Source organism: Oncorhynchus mykiss, chromosome 4, assembly GCF_057628025.1.
Source record: "Oncorhynchus mykiss isolate SJ-2025 chromosome 4, ASM5762802v1, whole genome shotgun sequence".
NCBI lineage: Eukaryota > Metazoa > Chordata > Actinopteri > Salmoniformes > Salmonidae > Oncorhynchus > Oncorhynchus mykiss.
In genome coordinates, this window is record NC_143025.1 from 57,904,782 (window position 1) to 57,929,719 (window position 24,938).

At 42.3% G+C, this 24,938-nt stretch overlaps 2 protein-coding genes across 3 annotated transcripts in view; both read left to right on the top strand.

The window, feature by feature from the left end:
• Window positions 1-3,911, top strand: part of LOC110522027 (serine/threonine-protein phosphatase 2A 56 kDa regulatory subunit alpha isoform) — a 135,230-nt gene extending 131,319 nt beyond the window's left edge. For both annotated transcript variants that reach the window (XM_090232370.1, XM_021600089.3), the window contains 3 exons: window positions 1,697-1,824; window positions 2,144-2,245; window positions 2,501-3,911. In XM_090232370.1, coding sequence (XP_090088496.1) covers window positions 1,697-1,824; window positions 2,144-2,245; window positions 2,501-2,753 — 483 coding nt within the window. In that variant the 3' untranslated portion in view covers window positions 2,754-3,911. The remainder of the gene's footprint in view (window positions 1-1,696; window positions 1,825-2,143; window positions 2,246-2,500) is intronic.
• Window positions 3,912-11,123: 7,212 nt separating this feature from the next.
• Window positions 11,124-24,938, top strand: part of LOC110522028 (T-cell activation Rho GTPase-activating protein) — a 32,918-nt gene continuing 19,103 nt past the window's right edge. Inside the window, exons 1-2 of the mRNA XM_021600090.3 lie at window positions 11,124-11,396; window positions 24,803-24,891. Of these exons, the coding sequence (XP_021455765.3) occupies window positions 11,256-11,396; window positions 24,803-24,891 (230 nt within the window). The 5' untranslated portion in view covers window positions 11,124-11,255. The remainder of the gene's footprint in view (window positions 11,397-24,802; window positions 24,892-24,938) is intronic.

A 24,938-nucleotide genomic window follows, 5' to 3' on the forward strand; every position in this document is an offset into this window, starting at 1 on the left:
GGAAAACCCAGGAGGTCGGCCGTTTCTGAGATAATGGAACCGGCACGCCTGGCACCAATGATGATTCTTTTGCCCGTTCTAACAATAAAATGGAACAGTAAGTCATTGCCTCGATACCTGTCTGCCTGCTTTATATAGCAAGCCACGGCCACGTAGGAGCGAACCATTTTCAGTGAACGGGTTGGCATACCTAATAAACTGGCCACTGATCGTATATACGTATAGATTGCATTTGGATTAGTGTTAATTGGATTCGTTCCAACATTTCTTGTGTATTTATTTATTTTGTTGTCTACTTGTTTGACATGTTACTGCATTGTTAGGAGCTAGTAACAAAAGCATTTCGCTGCCCCCGCTGCAACACAATACCTCATAATGACAATGCAAAAATGGGTTTTTAGAAACTTTTTATAATTTATTAAAAAATAAAAACGGCTTTCACATTTACAAGTATTCAGACCCTTTACTCAGTACTTCGTTGAAGCACCTTTGGCAGCAGATACAGCCTCATGTCTTCTTGGGTATGATGCTACAAGCTTGGTACACCTGAATTTGGGGAGTTTTAACCATTCTTCTCTGCAGATCCTCACAAGCTCTGTCAGGTTGGATGGGGAGCGTTGCTGCAAAGCTATTTTGAGGTCTCTCCAGAGATGTTCGATTGGTTTCTAGTCCGAGCTCTGGCTGGGCCACTCAAGGACATTCAGAGACTTGTCCCAAAGCCACTCCTGCATTGTCTTGGCTGTGTGCTTAGGGTCGTAGTCTTGTTGGAAGGTGAACCTTTGCCCCAGTGTGAGGTCCTGAGCGCTCTGGAGCACGTTTTTAACAAGGATCTATGTACTTTGCAGAGTTTAACTTTGCCTCCATCCTTTCTGGTCTCCCAGTCCCTGCCACTAAAAAACACCCCCACAGCATGATGCTGCCACCACCATGCTTCATCGTAGGGATGTTGCCAGGTTTATTCCAGACGTGACGCTTGGTATTCAGGCCAAGCTGTTCAGTCTTGGTTTCCTCAGACCAGAGAATGTTGTTTCTCATGGTCTGAGAGTCCTTGAGGTGCCTGTTGGCAAACTCCAAGTGGGCTGTCATGTGCCTTTTACTGAGGTGTGTCTTCCATCTGGCCACTCTACCATAAAGGCCTGATTAGTGGAGTGCTGCAGAGATGGTTGTCCTTCTGGAAAATTCTCCCATCTCCACAGAGGAACTCTTGAACTCTGTCAGAGTGACCATCGGGTTCTTGGTCACCTCCCTGACCAAGGCCCTTCTCCCCCGATTGCTCAGTTAGGCTGGGCGGCCAGCTCTAGGAAGAGTATATAGAGAGTTATATAGACAGGTCTTTCCAAATCATGCCCAATCAATTGAATATACCACAGGTGGACCCCAATCAAGTTGTAGCAACATCAAGGATGATCAATGGAAACAGGATGCACTTGAGTTTAATTTAGAGTCTCATAGCAAAGGGTCTGAATACTTTAGACATATTTGCATATTCCATTATAGTCAATGGTAAGTGATGACTCAACAAAATGTGACAACCAATTTTCTCTGTAATGAAACAAAATATTTATAAAACAATTTTGGAAATAAACTACCAGCACAGAAAGAGTGAAAGTAAGGCCACCTGTAAAAATGGGTGAACGTAATGTGACTGTCATTTGTTAGACTGCCAGCCCAGCTCATTTCCTCTTGATCCCTACAGGTAGCAGAGCGAGCCCTCTACTTCTGGAACAACGAGTATATCCTGAGCCTCATTGAGGAGAACATCGACAAGATTCTTCCTATCATGTTTGGTAGCCTGTACAGAATCTCCAAAGAACACTGGAACCCGTACGTACTCCACTCTCAGGTTCTCAACCCATTGCCCTCAGGGTAAAGCAGTAACAAGTAACAACGCAATGCTTAATACTGAACTCTTAACTAGAGGTTGGGGTTTTAAGTTTTCTGCGATATCCCTATAACTGTATGTATGACAAATGGTATTGCTTTATTGGGGCGTAATACAAGTTTGTTTTTTTCTAGTTATCTAATCCTAGCATTGCTACTGTAGGATTGAGTGAGAGCCAGTGAACATCTCCGGATGTGTTTAATTCTGGCTCATCTCTGGATGTGTTTAATTCTGATGCCATTATCCCCTGTATGTTTCCAGGACAATTGTAGCTCTGGTCTACAATGTGCTGAAGACCCTGATGGAGATGAACAGCACGCTATTTGATGAGCTGACAGCCTCCTACAAATCAGACAGACAGCGGTGAGTGAGCTCTTCCAGTTCATATATTAATTTTAGTTATTCAATCTAAACAAGTAGTGTGAGCAAACTAGTACAATAAATAGTAAGGGATAGTGTTGGGAAACAACTCTGGCTTGTTTGCTTTGTACAACACATAATACATTGGATTACATTACCTCTGTTAATTACCCTTTTTTGAGGACAGTCAGTCCTTCAGTCCCCCTCTGTACCTAAGGTCTGAAATTGGTGTGTGTGTGTGTGTGTGTGTGTGTCCAGGGAGAAGAAGAAGGAGCAGGAGAGGGAGGAGCTGTGGAAAAAGCTAGATGAGTTGAAGCTGAGCGATGCGGCAGCACTGGTGCAGAACAACAGCCACGGGCTGCAGAACGCTGCCCAAAACATCAACAACAACAACAACAACAATCACCACGACAACCAGGAGAAGAGCACCGCTATCTCCGTGGACCATGAAGACCCCGTTGTCGCCATGGATACCACGGAGGGTGTTGAGGTTGTCACAAGTGCCAAATGACACAGGACTCCATTTTGTACTCCGTAACGGTTTCGAGGCCGTCTCAGAACTGTCAGGGAGGGGTGACGGGGAGGAGGGGTGCGGGGAGGAGGGGTCTGAGAAAATAGCAACAAAAAAAAGATAAACCTCAGCAGTATGTTCAATCTATATACAGTAAAACTATTTCAAATGCCAGCAATTGTCCTTTGGCAGAAAACGTATATTTCAATTTAAGAATATTTTGGGATGTTACAGTGTGGCGACACAGTATATTGGTAAACTTTTTTGTCTGATCAAAGAATTTATCCTTTCACATTTACTTTCTTAACTGAGAAAGGATGTTTGTGATATTCAATGTATAAACAATATGAGGGTGGGGGGGGAATAATGACTTGAAAAAAAACATTTCTGATTGTGCTGCACTTAGAGAAGCTAAATGGCTATTTTAAGATTTGTCTTTTGTATGTGCTTTCATCACTGCTCCCAACACGGTTGCAAACTTAAGGGAAGAGGGGTTCAGGAGGCGAGCTTTAGGGGGTGGGTGGGAGACCATGGAGACAGGAGTGTGTTCATAATCCCTACATAGGAGACCTGAGTGAATGTCACTATCATGAGGTCTCATGTTTTCGGGTGTTTAATATTCTTATCTGAATACATGATGCTTAACGTTATAGCTGCCATTATAACACATTCAAAACCTGCAGCCATAAAACCTATTTACAGTAAGTATTTGAAATGAGCTTAGTTTAGAGAAACAAATGATGAAATGGTCACAGATTTAAGTACGTATAACATATTTTTCCAGTCTAAATAGAGAATCGATTAATAATTAAAAAAGCTGATGTAGAAAAAAGAAATGAGCCATATATTTTTTTTCCAGAGTATTGTTAAGGACAGAGATGTTGATTTTTGAAACCAGGTGGTGGCAAATTGTCTGGTTTCTGCAGATTAAACATGGCTGGATGCAGTGTGTGCGTGTATGTGGGAGTTTGCTTTAACGTGAGTGTCTGTTCTCTATTGTAGGTCCAGTCTTTTCTGATGCCTTTCTGTCAGAGTGTATGTACCATTCCAATCTCTGTGATATACAACTGTGTGGGGAACCTGTTTTGTAATGACAGACCTTATCTAGGTTTTGAACACCATCAAAATAAAGTCTACCTTATGTTTCTACTCAAAAAACCCATGGGTATGGCTCTTTTTCTTTCGTCTTGAGTAGCAGCAACATTTTAAGTCACTAGATGGCCCCAGAGTTTAAAATGAATCTTGTGTGTCGGGGAATTATAGAATGCTAATTTAAAACCCTATTTATCAAAAGTGAAATATAGTTTCTTAAAGAATTCAAAGCCAGCACAGGTTTCAGATTTTGTTGCCCTAAAGTTTCCTGTTAAAATATTAATTTAGGATTTTTCCCCACTGATCTTCTACACAACCTCCACATTTAAAATGAAAACATTTTTAGAAAATGTCAAATTGATTAGGCCATACAGATGTTATTAAATGTTTAACGGATTTTACTTTTGGAAAAGTGAGGCGAGCAAGCAAAGTTTTAAACAATGAAGTAGACAAGTCTTAAAATATCATAGCATCCTTAGTTCAACACCTAACGGCTTAATCAATCGATTTTATCCTCTTGTGGAGGTTAAAAGAAGCATAGTTCAGACTTAATCCGAGTGGAAGTTGTGTATCTCTTTACTGGAAACTTCAAGACATATTTTTCAAATGTATTTTTGTTGAGAAAAGTAAAAAGGGGCATTTAATTAAATTTGTACAGCCTTACAAATAGTAAACCGGAATGTCTTGATTGCAACAGTTTCCTCAGAGGTTGGGATGTAATCTGTAATCTTTTTTTGAGAATATTTAAAACGGGCAATCCGCAGTAATCCCCATCACTTTTTCTGTAAAAACTGAAGAAAAGAAATGTAACCACTGAAATTCATAGACAGAGCTATGGATGCAAGGACTGACCATGTAAAACATATTGTTTTAACCCTGTTTCGAGGCTATACAATGTTTGTTTACTTTTAATTTGTTTACAAACATTGGCGTAAAACAAATTTATAATTTGGGCTCTGATGGGGTACGGCAGTTGAATTAAGATCATGAGGCCTTTATAAGAATCAATGGATACATACCATTATTTAACAACTACAGATTGCCCCTTTAAATATTCTACCCCAAAATGTGGACTATAAAGTGTAAAAGGGGGAAAGGAGAAATGATTTGAATACGTTGGAAAAGTGTCTTAATATTAAGATAATTTGATAAAGTGACAATCTACAGTAGGTACTGCAGGCTGTGTACCTGACTAGTGAGACGCTCACACGAAATAGCCTATCTGTCGCTACTCGGGTACAGTGTTTATAGCATGCCCATTGAACACAGCGAGAATAAATACTCCTGTATAGAGCAGTCCTCACATCAGAGAAAAGACTTCAGAGCCTGACCAAAGAGTCCCATAATAATTATCTTCAGAGACAGCGGCTGTGAGAAGAGAATACACATGATAATTGAGCAAGCAAAGGACATGTCACGTTATGCTAATTAGGAAGTATGAGGAGACTGACACAAATATGTGATCCAATGCCACACATATTTTGCTTTTGCTGGCCATTAAATGTTGAGGTAGAGTCAGAAGTCTTCAAGTTTCGTGAGGTGATTTACCCTTTCCCGAAATGTTATCAAAAATTATCCTTCTGAACTCTGTATACACAGTTGTGGGTGCGATCGGCACTGTCTCTATTTTCTCCTCCAAACTCGTGCCTGTTGCTGACATACCATCCAAAAGTTTGGGGTCACTTAGAAATGTCCTTGTTTTCCCTGAAAACATGCATGAAATGAGTTGCAAAATCAATAGGAAATATAGTCAAGATGTTGAAAAGGTTATAAATAATAATTTTTAATTGAAATAAAAATGGTGTCCTTCAAACTTTTCTTTCGTCAAAGATTCCTTCATTTGCAGCAATTACAGCCTTGCAGATCTTGCATTCCAGTTGTCAATTTGTTGAGGTAATCTGAAGAGATTTCACCCCATGCTTCCTGAAGCACCTCCCACAAATTGGATTGACTTGATGGGCACTTCTTACATACCATACGGTCAAGCTGCTCCCACAACAGCTATATAGAGTTAAGATTTTTATTTTATTTTTTAATTCACCTTTATTTAACCAGGTAGGCAAGTTGAGAACAAGTTCTCATTTACAAGATAAAGCAGTTCGACACATACAACAACACAAAGATACACATGGAGTAAAACAAACATTCAGTCAATAATTCAGTAGAAAAATAAGTCTATATACAATGTGAGCAAATGAGGTGAGATAAGGGGGGTAAAGGCAAAAAAGTAAATACAATATAACAAGTAAAACACTGGAATGGTAGATTTGCAGTGGAAGAATGTGCAAGGTAGAGAGAAATAATGGGGTGCAAAGGAGTTTGTGCTAAACGTTTTGTTTGGCGTAAAAGCAACACAGCTCATCACCCTGAACACACTGTCAAACATGGTGGTGGCAGCATCATGGTTTGGGCCTGCTTTTCTTCAGCAGGGACAGGGAAGATGGTTAAAATTGATGGGAAGATGGATGGAGCCAAATACAGGACCATTCTGGAAGAAAATCTGATGGAGTCTGCAAAAGACCTGAGACTGGGACGGAGATTTGTCTTCCAACAAGACAATGATCCAAAACATAAAGCAAAATCTACAATGGAATGGTTCAAAAATAAACATATCCAGGTGTTAGAATGGCCAAGTCAAAGTCCAGACCTGAATCCAATCGAGAATCTGTGGAAAGAACTGAAAACTGCTGTTCACAAATGCTCTCCATCCAACCTCACTGAGCTCGAGCTGTTTTGCAAGGAGGAATGGGAAAAAAATTCAGTCTCTCGATGTGCAAAACTGATAGAGACATACCCCAAGCGACTTACAGCTGTAATCGCAGCAAAAGGTGGCGCTACAAAGTATTAACTTAAGGGGGCGGATAATTTTGCACGCCCAATTTTTCAGTTTTTGATTTGTTAAAAAAGTTTGAAATATCCAATAAATGTCGTTCCACTTCACGATTGTGTCCCACTCGTTGTTGATTCTTCACAAAAAAATACAGTTTTATATCTTTATGTTTGAAGCCTGAAATGTGGCAAAAGGTCGCAAAGTTCAAGGGGGCCGAATACTTTCGCAAGGCACTGTACCTGCTGAAGTGCGTGCTACAGGTGGGTGCTGCTATGATGACCAGTGAGCTGAGATAAGGGGGGACTTTACCTAGCAGGGTCTTGTAGATGACCTGGAGCTAGTGGGTTTGGCGACGAGTATGAAGCGAGGGCCAACCAACGAGAGCGTACAGGTCGCAGTGGTGGGTAGTATATGGGGCTTTGGTGACAAAACAGATGGCACTGTGATAGACTGCATGCAATTTATTGAGTCGGGTATTGGAGGCTATTTTGTAAATGACATCGCTGAAGTCGAGGATCGGTATGATGGTCAGTTTTACAAGGGTATGTTTGGCAGCATGCGTGAAGGATGCTTTGTTGAGAAATAGGAAGCCAATTCTAGATTTATCTTTGGATTGGAGATGTTTGATGTGAGTCTGGAAGGAGAGTTTACAGTCTAACTAGACACCTAGGTATTTGTAGTTATCCACATATTCCAAGTCAGAACCGTCCAGAGTAGTGATGTTGGACTGGCGGGCAGGTGCAGGCAGCGATCGGTTGAAGACCATGCATTTAGTTAGGGGGAGTGATGAGCTCTACAGCAGTCTCACAACTCAATCGCTGGTTGAAAACTGTTTTCTGCCCCTCCCAAAAGACAGAATTTGTAGATAATTGGCCCTCTTTCTGGGACTCACCCACAAACGGGACCTGCTGGGGAGTGACGGACTCCATCCTAGCTGGAGGGGTGCTCTCATCTTATCTACCAAAATAGACAGGGCTCTAACTCCTCTAGCTCCACAATGAAATAGGGTGCAGGCCAGGCAGCAGGCTGTTAGCCAGCCTGCCATTTTAGTGGAGTCTGCCACTAGCACAGTCAGTGTAGTCAGCTCAGCTATCTCCATTGAGACCGTGTCTGTGCCTCGACCTAGGTTGGGCAAAACTAAACATGGCGGTGTTCGCCTTAGCAATCTCACTAGGATAAAGACCTCCTCCATTCCTGTCATTATTGAAAGAGATCGTGATACCTCACATCTCAAAATAGGGCTACTTAATGTTAGATCCCTTACTTCAAAGGCAATTATAGTCAATGAACTAATCACTGATCATAATCTTGATGTGATTGGCTTGACTGAAACATGGCTTAAGCCTGATGAATTTACTGTGTTAAATGAGGCCTCACCTCCTGGCTACACTAGTGACCATATCCCCCGTGCATCCCGCAAAGGCAGAGGTGTTGCTAACATTTACGATAGCAAATTTCAATTTACAAAAAAAAAATGACATTTTCGTCTTTTGAGCTTCTAGTCATGAAATCTATGCAGCCTACTCAATTGTAGTCATAGCAGACAATATTCACATTTTTGGTGACTTTAATATTCACATGGAAAAGTCCACAGACCCACTCCAAAAGGCTTTCGGAGCCATCATCGACTCAGTGGGTTTTGTCCAACACTACTCACTGTCACAGTCATTTACAGTAATTCGAAAACATAATGTTAACTTTCACTGCTATGCGGATGACACACAGCTGTACATTTCAATGAAACATGGTGAAGCCCCAAAATTGCCCTCGCTAGAAGCCTGTGTTTCAGACAAAAGGAAGTGGATGGCTGCAAACTTTATACTTTTAAACTCGGACAAAACAGAGATGCTTGTACTAGGTCCCAAGAAACAAAGAGATCTTCTGTTGAATCTGACAATTAATCTTAATGATTGTACAGTCGCCTCAAATAAAACTGAAGGACCTCGGCGTTACTCTGGACCCTGATCTCTCTTTTGACGAACATATGAAGACTGTTTCAAGTACAGCTTTTTTCCATCTACATAACATTGCAAAAATCAGAAACTTTCTGTCCAAAAATGATGCAGAAAAATTAATCCATGCTTTTGTTACTTCTAGGTTAGACTACTGCAATGCTCTACTTTCCGGCTACCCGGATAAAGCACAAAATAAACTTTAGTTAGTGCTAAATACGGCTGCTAGAATCCTGACTAGAACCAACTAATTTGATCATATTACTCCAGTGCTAGCCTCCCTACACTGGCTTCCTGACAAGGCAAGGGCTGATTTCAAGGTTTTCTGCTAACCTACAAAGCATTACATGGGCTTGCTCCTACCTATCTCTCTGATTTGGTCCTGCCGTACATACCTACACGTACGCTACGGTCACAAGACGCAGGCCTCCTGATTGTCCCTAGAATTTCTAGGCAAACAGCTGGAGGCAGGGCTTTCTCCTACAGAGCTCCATTTTTATGGAATGGTCTGCCTACCCATGTGAGGAATGCAAACTCGGTCTCAACCTTTAAGTCTTTACTGAAGACTCATCTTTTCAGTGGGTCATATGATTGAGTGTAGTCTGGCCTAGGAGTGTGAAGGTGAACGGAAAGGCTCTGGAGCAACAAACCGCCCTTGCTGTCTCTGCCTGGCCGGTTCCCCTCTTTCCACTGGGATTCCTTGCCTCCAACACTATTACAGGGGCTGAGTCACTGGCTTACTGGTGCTCTTTCATGCCGTCCCTAGGAGGGGTGCGTCACTTGAGTGGGTTGAGTCACTGATGTGATCTTCCTGTCTGGGTTGGCGCCCCCCCCTTGGGTTGTGCCGTGGCGGAGATCTTTGTGGGCTATACTCGGCCTTGTCTCAGGATGGTAAGTTGGTGGTTGAAGATATCCCTCTAGTGGTGTGGGGGCTGTGCTTTGGCAAAGTGGGTGGAGTTATATCCTTCCTTTTTGGCCCAGTCCGGGGGTATCATTGGATGGGGCCACAGTGTCTCCTGACCCCTCCTGTCTCAGCCTCCAGTATTTATGCTGCAGTAGTTTATGTGTCGGGGGGCTAGGGTCAGTTTGCTATATCTGGAGTACTTCTCCTGTCTTATCTGGTGTCCTGTGTGAATTTAAGTATGCTCTCTTTAATTCTCTCTTTCTTTCTTTCTCTCGGCGGACCTGAGCCCTAGGACCATGCCTCAGGGCTACCTGGCATGATGACTCCTTGCTGTCCCCAGTCCACCTGGCCGTGCTGCTGCTCCAGTTTCAACTGCTCTGCCTGTGATTATTATTATTTGACCATGCTGGTCATTTATGAACATTTGAACATCTTGGCCATGTTCTGTTTTAATCTCCACCCGGCACAGCCAGAAGAGGACTGGCCACCCCACATAGCCTGGTTCCTCTCTAGGTTTCTTCCTAGGTTTTGGCCTTTCTGGGGAGTTTTTCCTAGCCACCGTGCTTCTACACCTGCATTGCTTGCTGTTTGGGGTTTTAGGCTGGGTTTCTGTACAGCACTTTGAGATATCAGCTGATGTACGAAGGGCTATATAAATCAATTTGATTTGATTTGATTTATTTCCATGAAAAACTTGCTAAATCTATTGACAAAGTCGATAAGTTGGCAACACTGAATGGGAAATTAAATAATGCATCAATCTGTGGCGTGATTTGTTGAATCAATTCATCTGACATAACAGAAAGTACATTCCATTACATGAGCCACATCAGTTAGCATAATTTCAACCAACATTCTACAGTACCATGGAAATGTACACTTGAGTTAACCTCTAAAACTGCCAGAGTCAAGCCTTTTGCACACCTGTTGCGTCAAACGGTATGTGTTCTGACAGAAGTCTATTCATTTCATTGGGAGGCAAACCACACTGCTGCTGAATTTCTGAAATCTTGGCTTGTCAAGGAAAGATGTGATTGGTGATGATACATTTCTTTGCATTCCTATACACTTCCACATTAGGGATATCAGACTCAAGTCATCCACATCCTCTTTGGTGATCAGGGTTCAGATCTGAATCTACCTTCTGAATTCATCTGCCTAATGATGATGGCACTGAAGCTTGGTTCCCATGGGAAATCTTAGCAAAGGTCGAGTGAGAGGGTAGAATCATAATAGCTATTTGAATGTAAAAAATCAGCATAACCCAAGTGGAAAATAGTCATGTAACCTCCTGGCTTTGTATCTACTGCGATAGGATATTTTCCATCATATCACACTCCAATTCACACAAACACATCCAGACCTGAAAGGTTGTGTGCATGTGTGCCTTTTCATGTGTGTGTGTGACCCCCCTCTTTCCTGAGATATTGTTGGGGCTGGTTGTCACGGCCGTGCCTTCTCGTTAGCCTGAAACTAGGGGCGAGCACTTTGGTGGGACGCCCAGCGATCTCATTACTACAGGAACGGGGCTGTGGGTCCAACAGGCCAAGGTCAAGCAGAACCCCGTTTCCTTTTTTGTCCGGCGGGCCTCCATTGTTCTAAACCCTCATTAGCGCTAGCTGAAAAAGCCAGTCGGTAGGACCCTGTGCCCCTCCTGTGTACTGTAGAGCCCCACTATTCTACTCTCACAAGTCCCACCACTGTTCCCCTGCACTCCGCTCCACATGCAGACTGGACAGGAACACGGACAGGGATACATGGACACAGACATGGAAGCTCCAAGAACACGAACATTGGAAGATCTTGGGATCGCAGTGATGAGGAGGGGAAGCTATGACGAAGCTGCGGCTTTAGGACTACATCCTGTGAGTACTAACCAACTTTAGTAGGAGTCTTTGTAGCCTTCGTGGTTAAATTTTGAGTGGTGCAGATATTTTTCATTTTTACTTCACCTTTATTTAACCAGGTAGGCTAGTTGAGAACAAGTTCTCATTTGCAACTGCGACCTGGCCAAGATAAAGCAAAGCAGTTGGACACATACAACAACACAGAGTTACACATGGAATAAACAAACATACAATCAAAAAATACAGTAAAAAAATCTATATACAGCATGTGCAAATGAGGTAGGATAAGAGAGGTAAGGCAATAAATAGGCCATGGTGGCGAAGTAATTACAATATAGCAATTAAACACTGGAATGGTAGAATGTGCAGAAGATGAATGTGCAAGTAGAGATACTGGGGTGCAAAGGAGCAAGATAAATAAATAAATACAGTATGGGGATGAGGTAGATTGGATGGGCTATTTACAGATGAGCTATGAACAGGTTCAGTGATCTGTCAGCTGCTCTGACAGCTGAATATAGGGTATTGATATGGCAAGGGTCAAATCATAATGGCTTCATTGGTGTTGCCATGTGATGGCTATATGCATTGTTTTCAATAGCGCCATTTTTGTCAAAAGATTTATCCTGCATAACTGGTTTGACACTCAATTAGAAAGACAAAGACATCACAGAGGCGAAGTTATTTGACCATATTTTCAAACAACAGCCTTTTGCATCATTATCAACAGAAAAATGGACTAATGGCTACACAGACAAAACTCCTAAACAACCTACCTACGACTCATGTTTGTCATGGATGCAAGAACACACACACTGCCACACCCTGAACATAACTCTGGAAGCTTTGAATAAACTTTGCAAAAGCATTTGGAGAGGGTGACCTCTCCATCCTAACCTGTGTGTGACAGTAGGGCCTTATGTACATCTCCACGCACACCATGCTGTGCTTGGGCTCAGTCGAGAGGAAGAGATCTCCCACACCTCAGCTCAGCCACAGCGCTGAGGTGTGTGAATAATTTATCCCTTTCTGAATCAGGATCAAATGCTACACAATATGTACAAAAGTATTAAAGTAAATTAATGGATTCGGCTATTTCAGCCACAACCGTTGCTGACAGGTGTATACAATTTAGCACACAGCCATGCAATCTCCATATGCAAACATTGGCAGTAGAATGGCCTTACAGAAGAGCTCAGTGACTTTCAACGTGGGGCCGTCATAGGATGCCACCTTTCCAACAAGTCAGTTTGTCAAATTTCTGCCCTGCTAGACCTGCCCCTGTAAGTGCTTTTATTGTGAAGTGGAAACGTCGAGGAGCAACAACGGCGAGCCCATGAAGTTGTAGGCCACACAAGCTCAAAGAATGGGACTGTCGAGTGCTGAAGTGCGTAGGGCGTAAAAACAGTCTGTCCTCGGTTGCAACCCTCACTACTGAGTTCCAAACTGCCCCTGGATGCAACGTCAGCACAAGAACTGTTTGTCGGTAGCTTCATGAAATGGGTTTCCATAGCCGAGCAGCCGCACCCAAGCATAAGATCACCATGCGCAATGCCAAGCATCGGCTGGAGTGATGAATCACACTTCGCAATCTGGCAGTCCGACGGACCAATCTGGGTTTGATGGATGTTAGGAGAATGCTACCTGCCCCAATGCATAGTGCCAACTGTAAAGTTTGGTGGAGGAGGAATAATGGTCTGGGGCTATTTTTCATGGTTCGGGCTAGGTCCCTTAGTTCCAGTGAAGGGAAATCTTAATGCTACAGCATACAAAGACATTCTAGAGGATGTTGTGCTTCCAACTTTGTGGCAACAGTTTGGGGAAGGACTTTTTCTGTTTCAGCATGACAATGTCCCCGTGCACAAAGCGAGGTCCATACAGAGATGGTTTGTCGAGATAAGTGTGGAAGAACTTGACTGGCCTGCACAGAGCCCTGACCTCAACCCCATCGAACACCTTTGAGATGAATTGGAATGCCAATTGCGAGCCAGGCCTAATTTCCCAACGTCAGTGCCCAACCTCACTAATGCTCTTGGGGCTGAATGGAAGCAAGTCTCTGCAGCAAAGTTCCAACATCTAGTGGAAAGCCTTCCCAGAAGAGTGGAGGCTGTTATAGCAATAAAAGGGGTAACAACTCCATATTAAAGCCCATGAATTTGGAATGAGATGTTCGACGAACAGGTGTCCACACACTTTGGTCATATAGTGTATGTTGGCATCTTGGGAAAACCTTGTAACTCTATTTTTGCGTATTTCAACGTTTTTCTTCTCACAAATTGAAAGTAGTAAATTCCATCTGCTGTTGATGTGCTATGAAAGTTTCATGAAAAAGTATGCTTTTTTTTCCAGGATGCCAACAGAATACTGGCATTGACATTTGATATTTAAGATTTCTCTCCACCATGTAGCAAAATGAGTAAAATTGTCTATTTTTTTAATACAATTGTTCTCTCAGCCCCATGGAAAAGATGTGTTGACTTGCAGAAAACTTGCTTTATAATTGCAGCATTTTATCTCCCCTGTCGAGGGGGGCCACTAAAATGTATTGGACCCTGAACTCTCTGATGGCACTTTTCCAAACAGGATTTACCCCAGTGTTTTACCCAAATGGCTCAGACTATTCTGTTTCCATCGACGTGGGCCCACACCCATGTTTGGGCCATGGCTCCGGCAGACCTGCTCTCTTTTGGGGCCAAAGCCACTGGTACTTATCAGCCTGTATTTACATAACAATGGTTAACTGTGAACTTGAACACCTTCTCACAAAGCAACTATTTTGATTATGCAGAGGTTGTTGATTCTGCTCTTCACAAGTCCTAGCTGTCAGCCCTAGCTATGGAAACACAATTTCCCTAGTATACCATAAGGGTGTACACACTAGTGTTAGGCATTTTCAGAACACAAGGCACAAGAACACCCAAGAGAGCTGAGTCACAAGACGACCTGAGACCTTTGACCTTTTATCCAATCAATATAGGTGCAGGGCCTGTAATGAATGATGCAGTGGCCTAGAGCTCATCAATGGGTTGGATGAATGGGTCTTCTTGTTTAGTGTTCAGTGACCTACACTCAAGTGAGCATGATTCACGTTCATGATTGTGAATGTGGGGGCTGGTTCTCTGACTAAAGTGGGTCACGCGAGGTAGCTATATATGGCCAATGTGGGTCTGTCAGTGGGTAAATTTGCGAACTAGTCTGCTGCTCTGATGTGGCCTTGCTGGAAAAGAGGGCACCTCTCTAGGGTAGGGTGCCAGAGGTTAAAACGGCGAGGGTTGCTTTGTTGTATACAGTGCCTTGCGAAAGTATTCGGCCCCTTTGAACTTTGCGACCTTTTGCCACATTTCAGGCTTCAAACATGAAGATATAAAACTGTATTTTTTTGTGAAGAATCAACAACAAGTGGGACACAATCATGAAGTGGAACGACATTTATTGGATATTTCAAACTTTTTTAACAAATCAAAAACTGAAAAATTGGGCGTGCAAAATTATTCAGCCCCTTTACTTTCAGTGCAGCAAACTCTCTCCAGAAGTTCAGTGAGGATCTCTGAATGATCCAATGTTGACCTAAATGACTAATGATGATAAATACAATCCACCTGTGTGTAATCAAGTCTCCGTATAAATGCACCTGCACTGTGATAGTCTCAGAGGTCCGTTAAAAGCGCAGAGAGCATCATGAAGAACAAGGAACACACCAGGCAGGTCCGAGATACTGTTGTGAAGAAGTTTAAAGCCGGATTTGGATACAAAAAGATTTCCCAAGCTTTAAACATCCCAAGGAGCACTGTGCAAGCGATAATATTGAAATGGAAGGAGTATCAGACCACTGCAAATCTACCAAGACCTGGCCGTCCCTCTAAACTTTCAGCTCATACAAGGAGAAGACTGATCAGAGATGCAGCCAAGAGGCCCATGATCACTCTGGATGAACTGCAGAGATCTACAGCTGAGGTGGGAGACTCTGTCCATAGGACAACAATCAGTCGTATATTGCACAAATCTGGCCTTTATGGAAGAGTGGCAAGAAGAAAGCCATTTCTTAAAGATATCCATAAAAAGTGTTGTTTAAAGTTTGCCACAAGCCACCTGGGAGACACACCAAACATGTGGAAGAAGGTGCTCTGGTCAGATGAAACCAAAATTGAACTTTTTGGCAACAATGCAAAACGTTATGTTTGGCGTAAAAGCAACACAGCTGAACACACCATCCCCACTGTCAAACATGGTGGTGGCAGCATCATGGTTTGGGCCTGCTTTTCTTCAGCAGGGACAGGGAAGATGGTTAAAATTGATGGGAAGATGGATGGAGCCAAATACAGGACCATTCTGGAAGAAAACCTGATGGAGTCTGCAAAAGACCTGAGACTGGGACGGAGATTTGTCTTCCAACAAGACAATGATCCAAAACATAAAGCAAAATCTACAATGGAATGGTTCAAAAATAAACATATCCAGGTGTTAGAATGGCAAAGTCAAAGTCCAGACCTGAATCCAATCGAGAATCTGTGGAAATAACTGAAAACTGCTGTTCACAAATGCTCTCCATCCAACCTCACTGAGCTCGAGCTGTTTTGCAAGGAGGAATGGGAAAAAATGTCAGTCTCTCGATGTGCAAAACTGATAGAGACATACCCCAAGCGACTTACAGCTGTAATCGCAGCAAAAGGTGGCGCTACAAAGTATTAACTTAAGGGGGCTGAATAATTTTGCACGCCCAAATTTTCAGTTTTTGATTTGTTAAAAAAGTTTGAAATATCCAATAAATGTCGTTCCACTTCATGATTGTGCACCACTTGTTGTTGATTCTTCACAAAAAAAATACAGTTTTATATCTTTATGTTTGAAGCCTGAAATGTGGCAAAAGGTCGCAAAGTTCAAGGGGGCCGAATACTTTCGCAAGGCACTGTATCCTTGTCTTGGTGTTTGACATTTACTTCCAGCCCAAAACTCCTCACAGGGAGTGTCTATCCAGCATTTTTCTTTCTTTCTCCTTGGTCGACCCGACCCGTTTCTGTAAGGTCTGTTTGTGGGGAGAGGTAATCAAAGTAGGACAGTCTGTCAAAAACAAGATGACGGCCAGATAATCACAATGCCACACTTTGTTTTTTAAAATTGGTTTTCTTTTTAATGACAGAGAAAGATTTTATTTTCCTGTGATTACGTCTAACCGGGATAAAGTTGGTCCGCTAAAACCGTTGTTGTGTTGTTGAATTAAAGTAGTAGTCGTGGTTTTCGTTTAACTCACTTTAATAACAACTAAGAATCATACAGGTTTCGCGGTTCAAAGCCATTCTAGCTCTAACGTTCTAGTCACGTCTTCATTCTTATAACAGGTAGGTCTTCTCGTGACATAGTCTATTCAACTGTACTACATACTTTCCCTTGTTAGAATGGAAGTCCACAACTTTGACAATACAATTGACATTCCTGTTTCAGTAGCTTACACAAATTAAATACTATTTTCTTTTACATTACAGGTAAGTACTTTGTTTTATTTTTTTCACAACCTGTTTTTAAACATAAACCAAAGTTTCAATCGTAATTTTCAATGCTTCTATATCAACATTCAACAGTCATTTATGGAACTCTTTGGAAACAAATCTTATTTTATCTCAGTTCTTTAGATTTGAGTTTTTTTTGTCTTTTTCACAAATCTACCACTCCTGGTAGTCACTTCGGATAGTTCCATGGCGTTATGTACTTCCGCGGCTTCCATGGCTGAGTCATTGGCATGTTCTGGAACGCTAAACACAAGTTGCAAAAGAGTGTGTCAAAAGTGTTTGACATTCCTGATGAGGTTAAAGCCATCTTCTGTGCTCACTAGTTCAAAGGAGTTGTCTTAGGTGTGTCTCAGTAACATGCAACTAAGCGTGTCTCTCAGAACTTGGCATCCATTCACCATACTTGCGATGTGCACAATGTCTCCAACATCAAAGATTGGCTCTGTTTGTTTTGTCAGCATATTGTTTTATCTTCTGTTTGTAGGTTTTGTATTGATTTTGATTGTCTTTTGCTTTTAGTTTATTCCTTTATCTTCTCAATGCTTGGCAACTTTGTTCGATTGTCTCTTCCAAACACGAGAAAGGCTGGTGTTTCTCCTGAAGTGTGATGAGGTGTTGAGCAATAGACTAGAATATTTGGTAGCTCCTCTTTCCAGCTCTTCCCTTCACTTTTGGCTGTTCTCAAGGCTTTCTTAAGGTATCAATGGAATCACTCGATTTTCCCATTGCTCTTAGGATTATACAGTGATGCTATGATCCCACACTTTGTCAACAATTTTTTTGAAGTCTGTCCAACGAATTGTCTGCCATTATCTGTAACCACCTCTAGGGGGTATCTAAAGCGTGGAAAGACATTCAATATCTCTGAATACACTGCATTTGAAGATACTGTATGTCAGATATGACAGTTTGTGGGTAAGAGGTGTAATAGTAAATTATGGTAAGTACAGTCGTGGCCAAATATATTGGCGTCCTTGCACTTTTCTTAAAGAATTCCTTATTTCTTCTAAAATAAGTTGACATTTTAAAGTTGACATTTTGACATTTTAAAACTTTTGGTCCCCACACCTTGCTATTTACAACATTGCAGAACCAACTTGATTTTACAAATGTAATTTAGAAAAGAAAGACAAATGACATGGATTTGGACATTTTCCACAGTTTCAAGACTTCCTGTTTCGTTGCTTCTTTACAATACTCACTGCAGGTAAGTCGTGTGTGCTAACTGAAAGCACTCTTTGCACATAATCGTCGACTTATCCATTTTTTTCAGTTTAAGGTAAGGGAAGTCGAGATACTGAATGTGCAACGTTTGTCTTTTTCGTGATGTGCTCAAACTTGTAGTTGTATGGTTTTGGGCTCCCGAGTGGCGCAGCGGTCTAAGGCACTGCATCTCAGTGCTAGAAGTGTCACTATAGACACCCTGGTTTGAATCCAGGCTGTATCATAACTGGCTGTGTTTGGGAGTTCCATAGGGTGGCGCACAATTGGCCCAGCATCATCTGGGTTTGGCGGGTGTAGGCCGTCATTGTAAATAAGAATTTCTTCTTAAATGACTTGCCTAGTTAAATAAAGGTTAAATATTTTTTTTAATAAAAAATAGTTGTAGAGTTCAAGTCTTTGAATTCTCGTCGGACACAGACTCAACTTCTCTGGATTGACCATGTAGATCAGTGGCTTGTTATAGTTTTTAGTCTCCATTTAGAAAAGTTCCAAAGTGTTCTACTGCCCATAGGCATCCAAGGGCCTCTCGCTCAATCTGAGAGTATCTTCTCTCTGTAGGGGTCAGTGAACGACTTGTGTAAGAAATTGGCTTGTTCTGTCCATTTTCCTGTAGCAATATAGCTCCAAGTCCTACTGGGCTTGTGTCACTAATCACTACTGTTCATACATCTAGATTTTTTAATGTTTAAAAAAAAAAACTTTTTACCCCAATTTCTTGATATCCAATTGGTAGTTACAGTCTTTTCCCATCACTCCAACTCCTGTACAGGCTCAGGAGAGGCAAAGTTCAAGAGCCATGCATCCTCTGAAACATGACAATACCAAGCCACACTGCTTCCTGACACACTGCTCGCTTAACCCGGAAGCCAGCCGCACCAATGTGTTGGAAGAAACACCGTACAACTGGCAACCATGTTAGCGCCCAGCCTGCCACAGCAGTCGCTAGAGGGACAAGGACATCCTGGCCGGCCAAACCCTCCTCTAACCTGGACGACGCTGAGCCAATTGCACACCACCTCATGGGTCTCCCGGTCGGTGGCCAGCTGCGACACAGCCTGGGATCAAACCCAGATCTGTAGTGACGCCTCAAGCACAGCAGTGCCTGAGACCGCTGCGCCAGGCGGGAGGCCTGGTACATCTAGTTTAAAGTATATTTTTGTCATCTTTTTGTTTTACATTGTTTCACTTTGAAGACACTATCTATGAGTGGAGATGGCCCCTAGTAAAATAGACAGTCAACATGGGTTATAATCTATAGTAAGACACTATCTCTGAGTGGCGATGGCCCCTAGTAAAGTAGACAGTCAACATGGGTATAATCTATAGTAAGACACTATCTATGAGTGGTGATGGCCCCTAGTAAAATAAAGTGTCAAACTGGGCTTTAATCTATAGTAAGACACTATCTATGAGTGGCGATGGCCCCTAGTAAAATAGACAGTCTACATGGGTTATAATCTATAGTAAGACACTATCAATGAGATGCGATGGCCCCTAGTAAAGTAGACAGTCATTATGGGTTATAATCTATAGTAAAACATTATCTATGAGCACTGCACGCCACAGGAGTTGCTGGTGTGCAAGATCCCTACCGGCCAAACCCGGACGACACTAGGCCAATTGTGCGTCGCCCCACGGACCTCCCAGTCGCGGGCGGCTGCGACAGAGCCTGGGCGCAAACCCAGAGTCTCTGGTGGCACAGCTAGCGCTGCGATGCAGTGCCCTAGACCACTGCGCCACCTGGGAGGCCCTATGCTAGTAGTTCTTGCCTAAGAAAATGTGTGGGGTTCCCATTTAATTCAGTAAAAGTACTTTCTGTTGTGCCTCTTTCAGCCCTTGTGCTGCCAGTCATCCAGTCATTTATGATGCAGTACTATCACTTTATTTAGGCTACTCATTATGTTTGTACAAATACAAAACTTTCAATCAATCATTCGACCAATCAATCATTGTGTCATCACTATAATTTCCATTCCGACATTCTATCCATCACAGTGTCATTCTATACTGTCGAAGTACAGTTCTAGGTCATTGTGCATACCGTATGTAGGTCATATGAACTTCATCCACAACAATTCTGACGATTTTGGAGCTGTATAGGACTAGAGACCAACACATCCCTGTCTTCCCCAACCAGCTCTCCAGACTTCGAAAGACAAGGTCCCAAGCATATAGCGTTCTTGTCTTTATCCACAACCACCGCTCTGTGACCCAGGGCTGTTGCCTCATTTGTTCCTCTGTTCCACTGTTTTCCTTGCTTTTTGAAGACCAGAACTAGCTACGTAGCTAGCTGGTAAAGGAGGCTTTTCCTCAAAGCCTAACACTTCCTCCCCTCTCACAAAGGCTTCACGTACATGTTAACAGTCTTTCATCTCTCATCGCCATAAATGTGTTGTTGAATTAAATAAATAGTCCTGGTTCTCGTTTAACTCGCTTTAATAATAACTAATAATCATACAGGTTTCACGGTTCAAAGCCATTCCAGCTCGAACGATGAACACTGTAGTGATGTCTTCATTCTTATACCAGGTAGGCAATCTCGTGATATAGTTTATTCAACTATGCTACAACCTTTTTGTCATTGTTGTTGTTGTTTTCTATGGAGGGGTAGATGATAATAATGCCTGAACAGGTATGTTCAATGTCTTAAAAAATATCAGGGACGTTATTATGTTCTGTTTGTTGACAAGATTTTGGAGAGTATTCTTTTCATCTTTTTAGTTTATTTGAACCTTTATTTAACTAGGCAAGTCAGTTAAGAACACATTCTTATTTACAACTACGGTCTACCCCGACCAAACCCGGACAATGCTGGGCCAATTGTGCGCCGCACTATGGGACTACCGATCACGGCCAGTTGTGATACAGCCTGGAAGGGGTAGAAGTCCTCGTTTTTTTCCCCCTAGCTTTTTCCTTCATTTGTTCATTGCTTTGTCCTTATTATTATTGTTCTGGTTTGTCCTTCACAAGATGCCATTAGAAAAGCCTCTTCTTTTACAGGCATCGAAATTGAATTCATGATAGGCCTAGAATGACTGTCCTTCACATTTACATTTTATAAAGGAGCATTGGGCCTTGATTTTTCCAACAAACATAGTAATCACAATTTACAATACAACATTCGGTACTGCTTTCTGGCTCTTGTGCTCACCTTTATCTAATACATACACTGCATTCAGAAAATATTCATACCCCTTGACTTATTCCCCATTTGTTTTGTTACGGCCCAAATTCAAAATGGATCGAATACATGTTTTCTCACACATCTACACATAACAACAAAGAGAAAACTACACATAACAACAAAGAGAAAACTACACATAACAACAAAGAGAAAACTACACATAACAACAAAGAGAAAACTACACATAACAACAAAGAGAAAACTACACATAACAACAAAGAGAAAACTACACATAACAACAAAGAGAAAACTACACATAACAACAAAGAGAAAACAACATGTTTTTAGACATTTTTGCAAATGTATTGAAAATGAAGTACAGAAATATCTCATTTACACAAGTATTCACACCCATGAGTCAATTCATGTTAGAATCACGCTTGGCAGCGATTACAGCAGTCTTTCTCCGTAAGTCTCTGGATTGTACAATATTTGCACATTATTTATTTTAAGCTCTGTCAAGTTATTTGTGATCAATGCTAGACAGCAATTCTCAAGACAATTTAAGTCAAAACTGTAACTAGGCCTCTCAGAAACAATCGATGTCATCTTGGTAAGCAACTCCGGCGTATATTTGGCCTTGTTTTTTAGGTTATTGTCCTGCTGAAAGGTGAATTTGTCTACCAGTGTCTCTTGGAAAGCAGACTGAACCAGGTTTTCCTCTAGGATTTTGCCTGTGCTTAGCTCTTTGACAAACATACCCATAACATGATGCAGCCACTACCATGCTGTGGTTAAATCTATGATTGAAATTCACTGTTCGACTGAGGGACCTTACAGATAATTGCATGTGTGGGGTACAATGATTAGGTGGTCATTCAAAAATCATGTTAAACACTATTATTGTTGTCACGATGGTCGTAAGAACATTCGGACCAAGGCGCAGCGTGATATGGGTTTCACATATTTATTGAAGTGAAATGCACAAAACAATAAAGAACAAATGAAACATGATGTCAATGAAGTGCTCACAGGCAACTACACAAGAACAAGATCCCACAAAACACAGTCGGGAAATGGCTGCCTAAATATGATCCCCAATCAGAGACAACGATAAACAGCTGCCTCTGATTGGGAACCATACCAGGCCAACATAGAAATAAACACCCCGGATTACCCACCCTAGTCACACCCCGACCTAACCAAAATAGAGAATAAAAAGGATCTCTTTGGTCAGGGTATGACAATTGTGCACAGAGCCCATGCAATTTATTATGTGACTTGTTAAGCAAATGTTTACTCCTGAACTTATTTAGGCTTGCCATAACAAAGGGGTTGAATACTTACTGAATCAAGACATTTCAACTTTTTATTTTGAATGAATCTGTAAACATGACTAAAAACATAATTCCCCTTTAACATTATGGGGTATTGTGTGTAGGCCAGTGACACAATCTCAATGTAATCTGTGAGGACAGATGCTGGAGACGAGAAGCAAGTACAGGGAGTGAACATGAACAGGAACAAGGGAAAACAAAACGACAATAATTCTGACACAGGGATAAAAGAGACAGATATAGGGAAGGCAATCAAAACGTGAAGGAGTCCAGGTGAGTCCAATGAGTGCAGATGAGAGGGCAAACGGGATCAGGTGTAACAGTAATCCCCCCTCAAGGGGCGCCACCCGTTGTCCCAGCTGGGCGAGCCTGACGGGCCGGGCGAGGCATTGGCGCTGGACTAGCCGGCTGAGGCGTAGAAGCACGACAAGCCGGCTGAGGCGTGGGATCCTGACGATCCAGCTGAGGCGTGAAAGCCTGATGATCTCGCTGAGGTGTGGGAGCCTGATGAGCCTGCTGAGGCAAAGCAACATCACACCTCCTCCTCCATGCTTCATGTGGAACCACACATGCAGAGATCATCGATTCACCTACTCTGCATCTCACAGAGAAACGGCAGTTGGAACAAAAAATCTCAAATTTGGACTCAGATCAAAGGACAGATTTACACCGGTCTAATGGCCATTGCTCCTGTTTCTTGGCCCAAGCAAGTCTCTTCGTCTTATTGGTGTCCTTTAGTAGTCGTTTCTTTGCAGCAATTCAACCATGAAGGCCTGATTCACGCAGTCTCCTCTGAACAGTTGATGTTGAGGTGTGTCTGTTACTTGACCTCTGTGAAGCATGTATTTGGGTTACAAAGGCTGGTAACTCTAATTTTATTGAAACACTCACTCCCTGAACTTGCTTCCCGACTCTCAGCGCACATTGTTAATATTTACCGGCTCTTTAAGCCGATAAATATTGTTTGTCTTTTCTTATTATCTGCTAAGCCATTATAATTTGAACAGGCTCTACTTATTTCACCTTTGACCTTTCTGATTGGAACATATGTCATTGATGGCTTTGGTATGCGGATAAGGCTGTTTTCTAGTGCCTGTAGAGTCAAATTTCTCCCAGAAAGGTTGTGTTCCAGGAAAAGAGATAGCCTTTTTCAAGATGGAATGAGGAAATCCATATGTGGTTGTTTGACTGGGGAGGTGAGTAGGACAACAGAAGAATGACTATCCAAACCAATTGGACCTTTCTTGACCATTCTGTTTGTAGAGTATGGTAGGCCAAAGAATACAAACCCATCATGCCTACTATATTTATAGCATTTGTAAGTTCAGATACATTTTGCCTACTGTAAATTTGAACACAGCTTTCACCCTATGTGACTCCTCCAAAGCTCTGTGTGGTGACTTTATAAGTTTGACACAAAATTGAATGGTGTACAGGGGCATTCATGTTGCGAGTTCGTCGTCACACATTGTCAACACGAACCCTCATTCGTTTCTAACAAAGAATATAGAGCGGCAGATGAGGGTGGTGAATTAGGGAGGCTGTGTTTTAGGTTTCCCATGTCTGAACAAGCTGTCATTGTTTTAGCCTGAGCCAGTTTGCTCTAGAATGTTGTGGGCCTGACAATGGGACTGTAGCCCTGGTTCCACAGTGATGGGGTGGGGGCTGGGGAAACGGGCTGGACAGAGCCTGTGTCCCAAATGGCATGCTATTGCCTATATGTGGGCCATGGCCTTAGGTAGTGCACTATATAGGGAATAGGGTGGCATTTGGGACACAGACAATGTCAGTCCATTTCCCTCGGGCACTCATGTAGAACAATCTGGACGAGAACGGTCTAAATCAAGCTTTGCCAAACCAAAACATAAACTCATCGGGGACCCAGGACTGAGTTTCAGGAACACTGGTCTGAAAGATGGCTGTACAAATGAGGTCCAAATGAGGTCAATTTGGAGGACCATTATAGGTCCAGTTTGTCATAATGAGCCTGTACAGACAAAGATATGGCTATAATGGATTTCTGAAATCCAATTGAGAATGTCACAGCAACTCAGTTTGCAGTTACTGTATCTATGAATCCAAACCTTTTACCATTGTTCTATTCCTGTGCCGTTTACCCCGAAGTGATTGATTTGATCCACTTACTCAGAGAAAGTATGAAATGGCAGGGATATGTATGTGTGACAATGTACAGTATATGCTAACATTATGATCAAACCTTCTGTTCTCTCACAGCACCTTCGCAGTTTGGCCCAGAGGCGTCGCTCCGCCCCCTCCCTGGCTTTTGAGAAGGCTCTGGGCAGCATGCCGTGGTCCTCCGTCAGGTGAGTTTGCTCTGCTCCTCTCTACTCTGTTATCACAGTAGTATCTG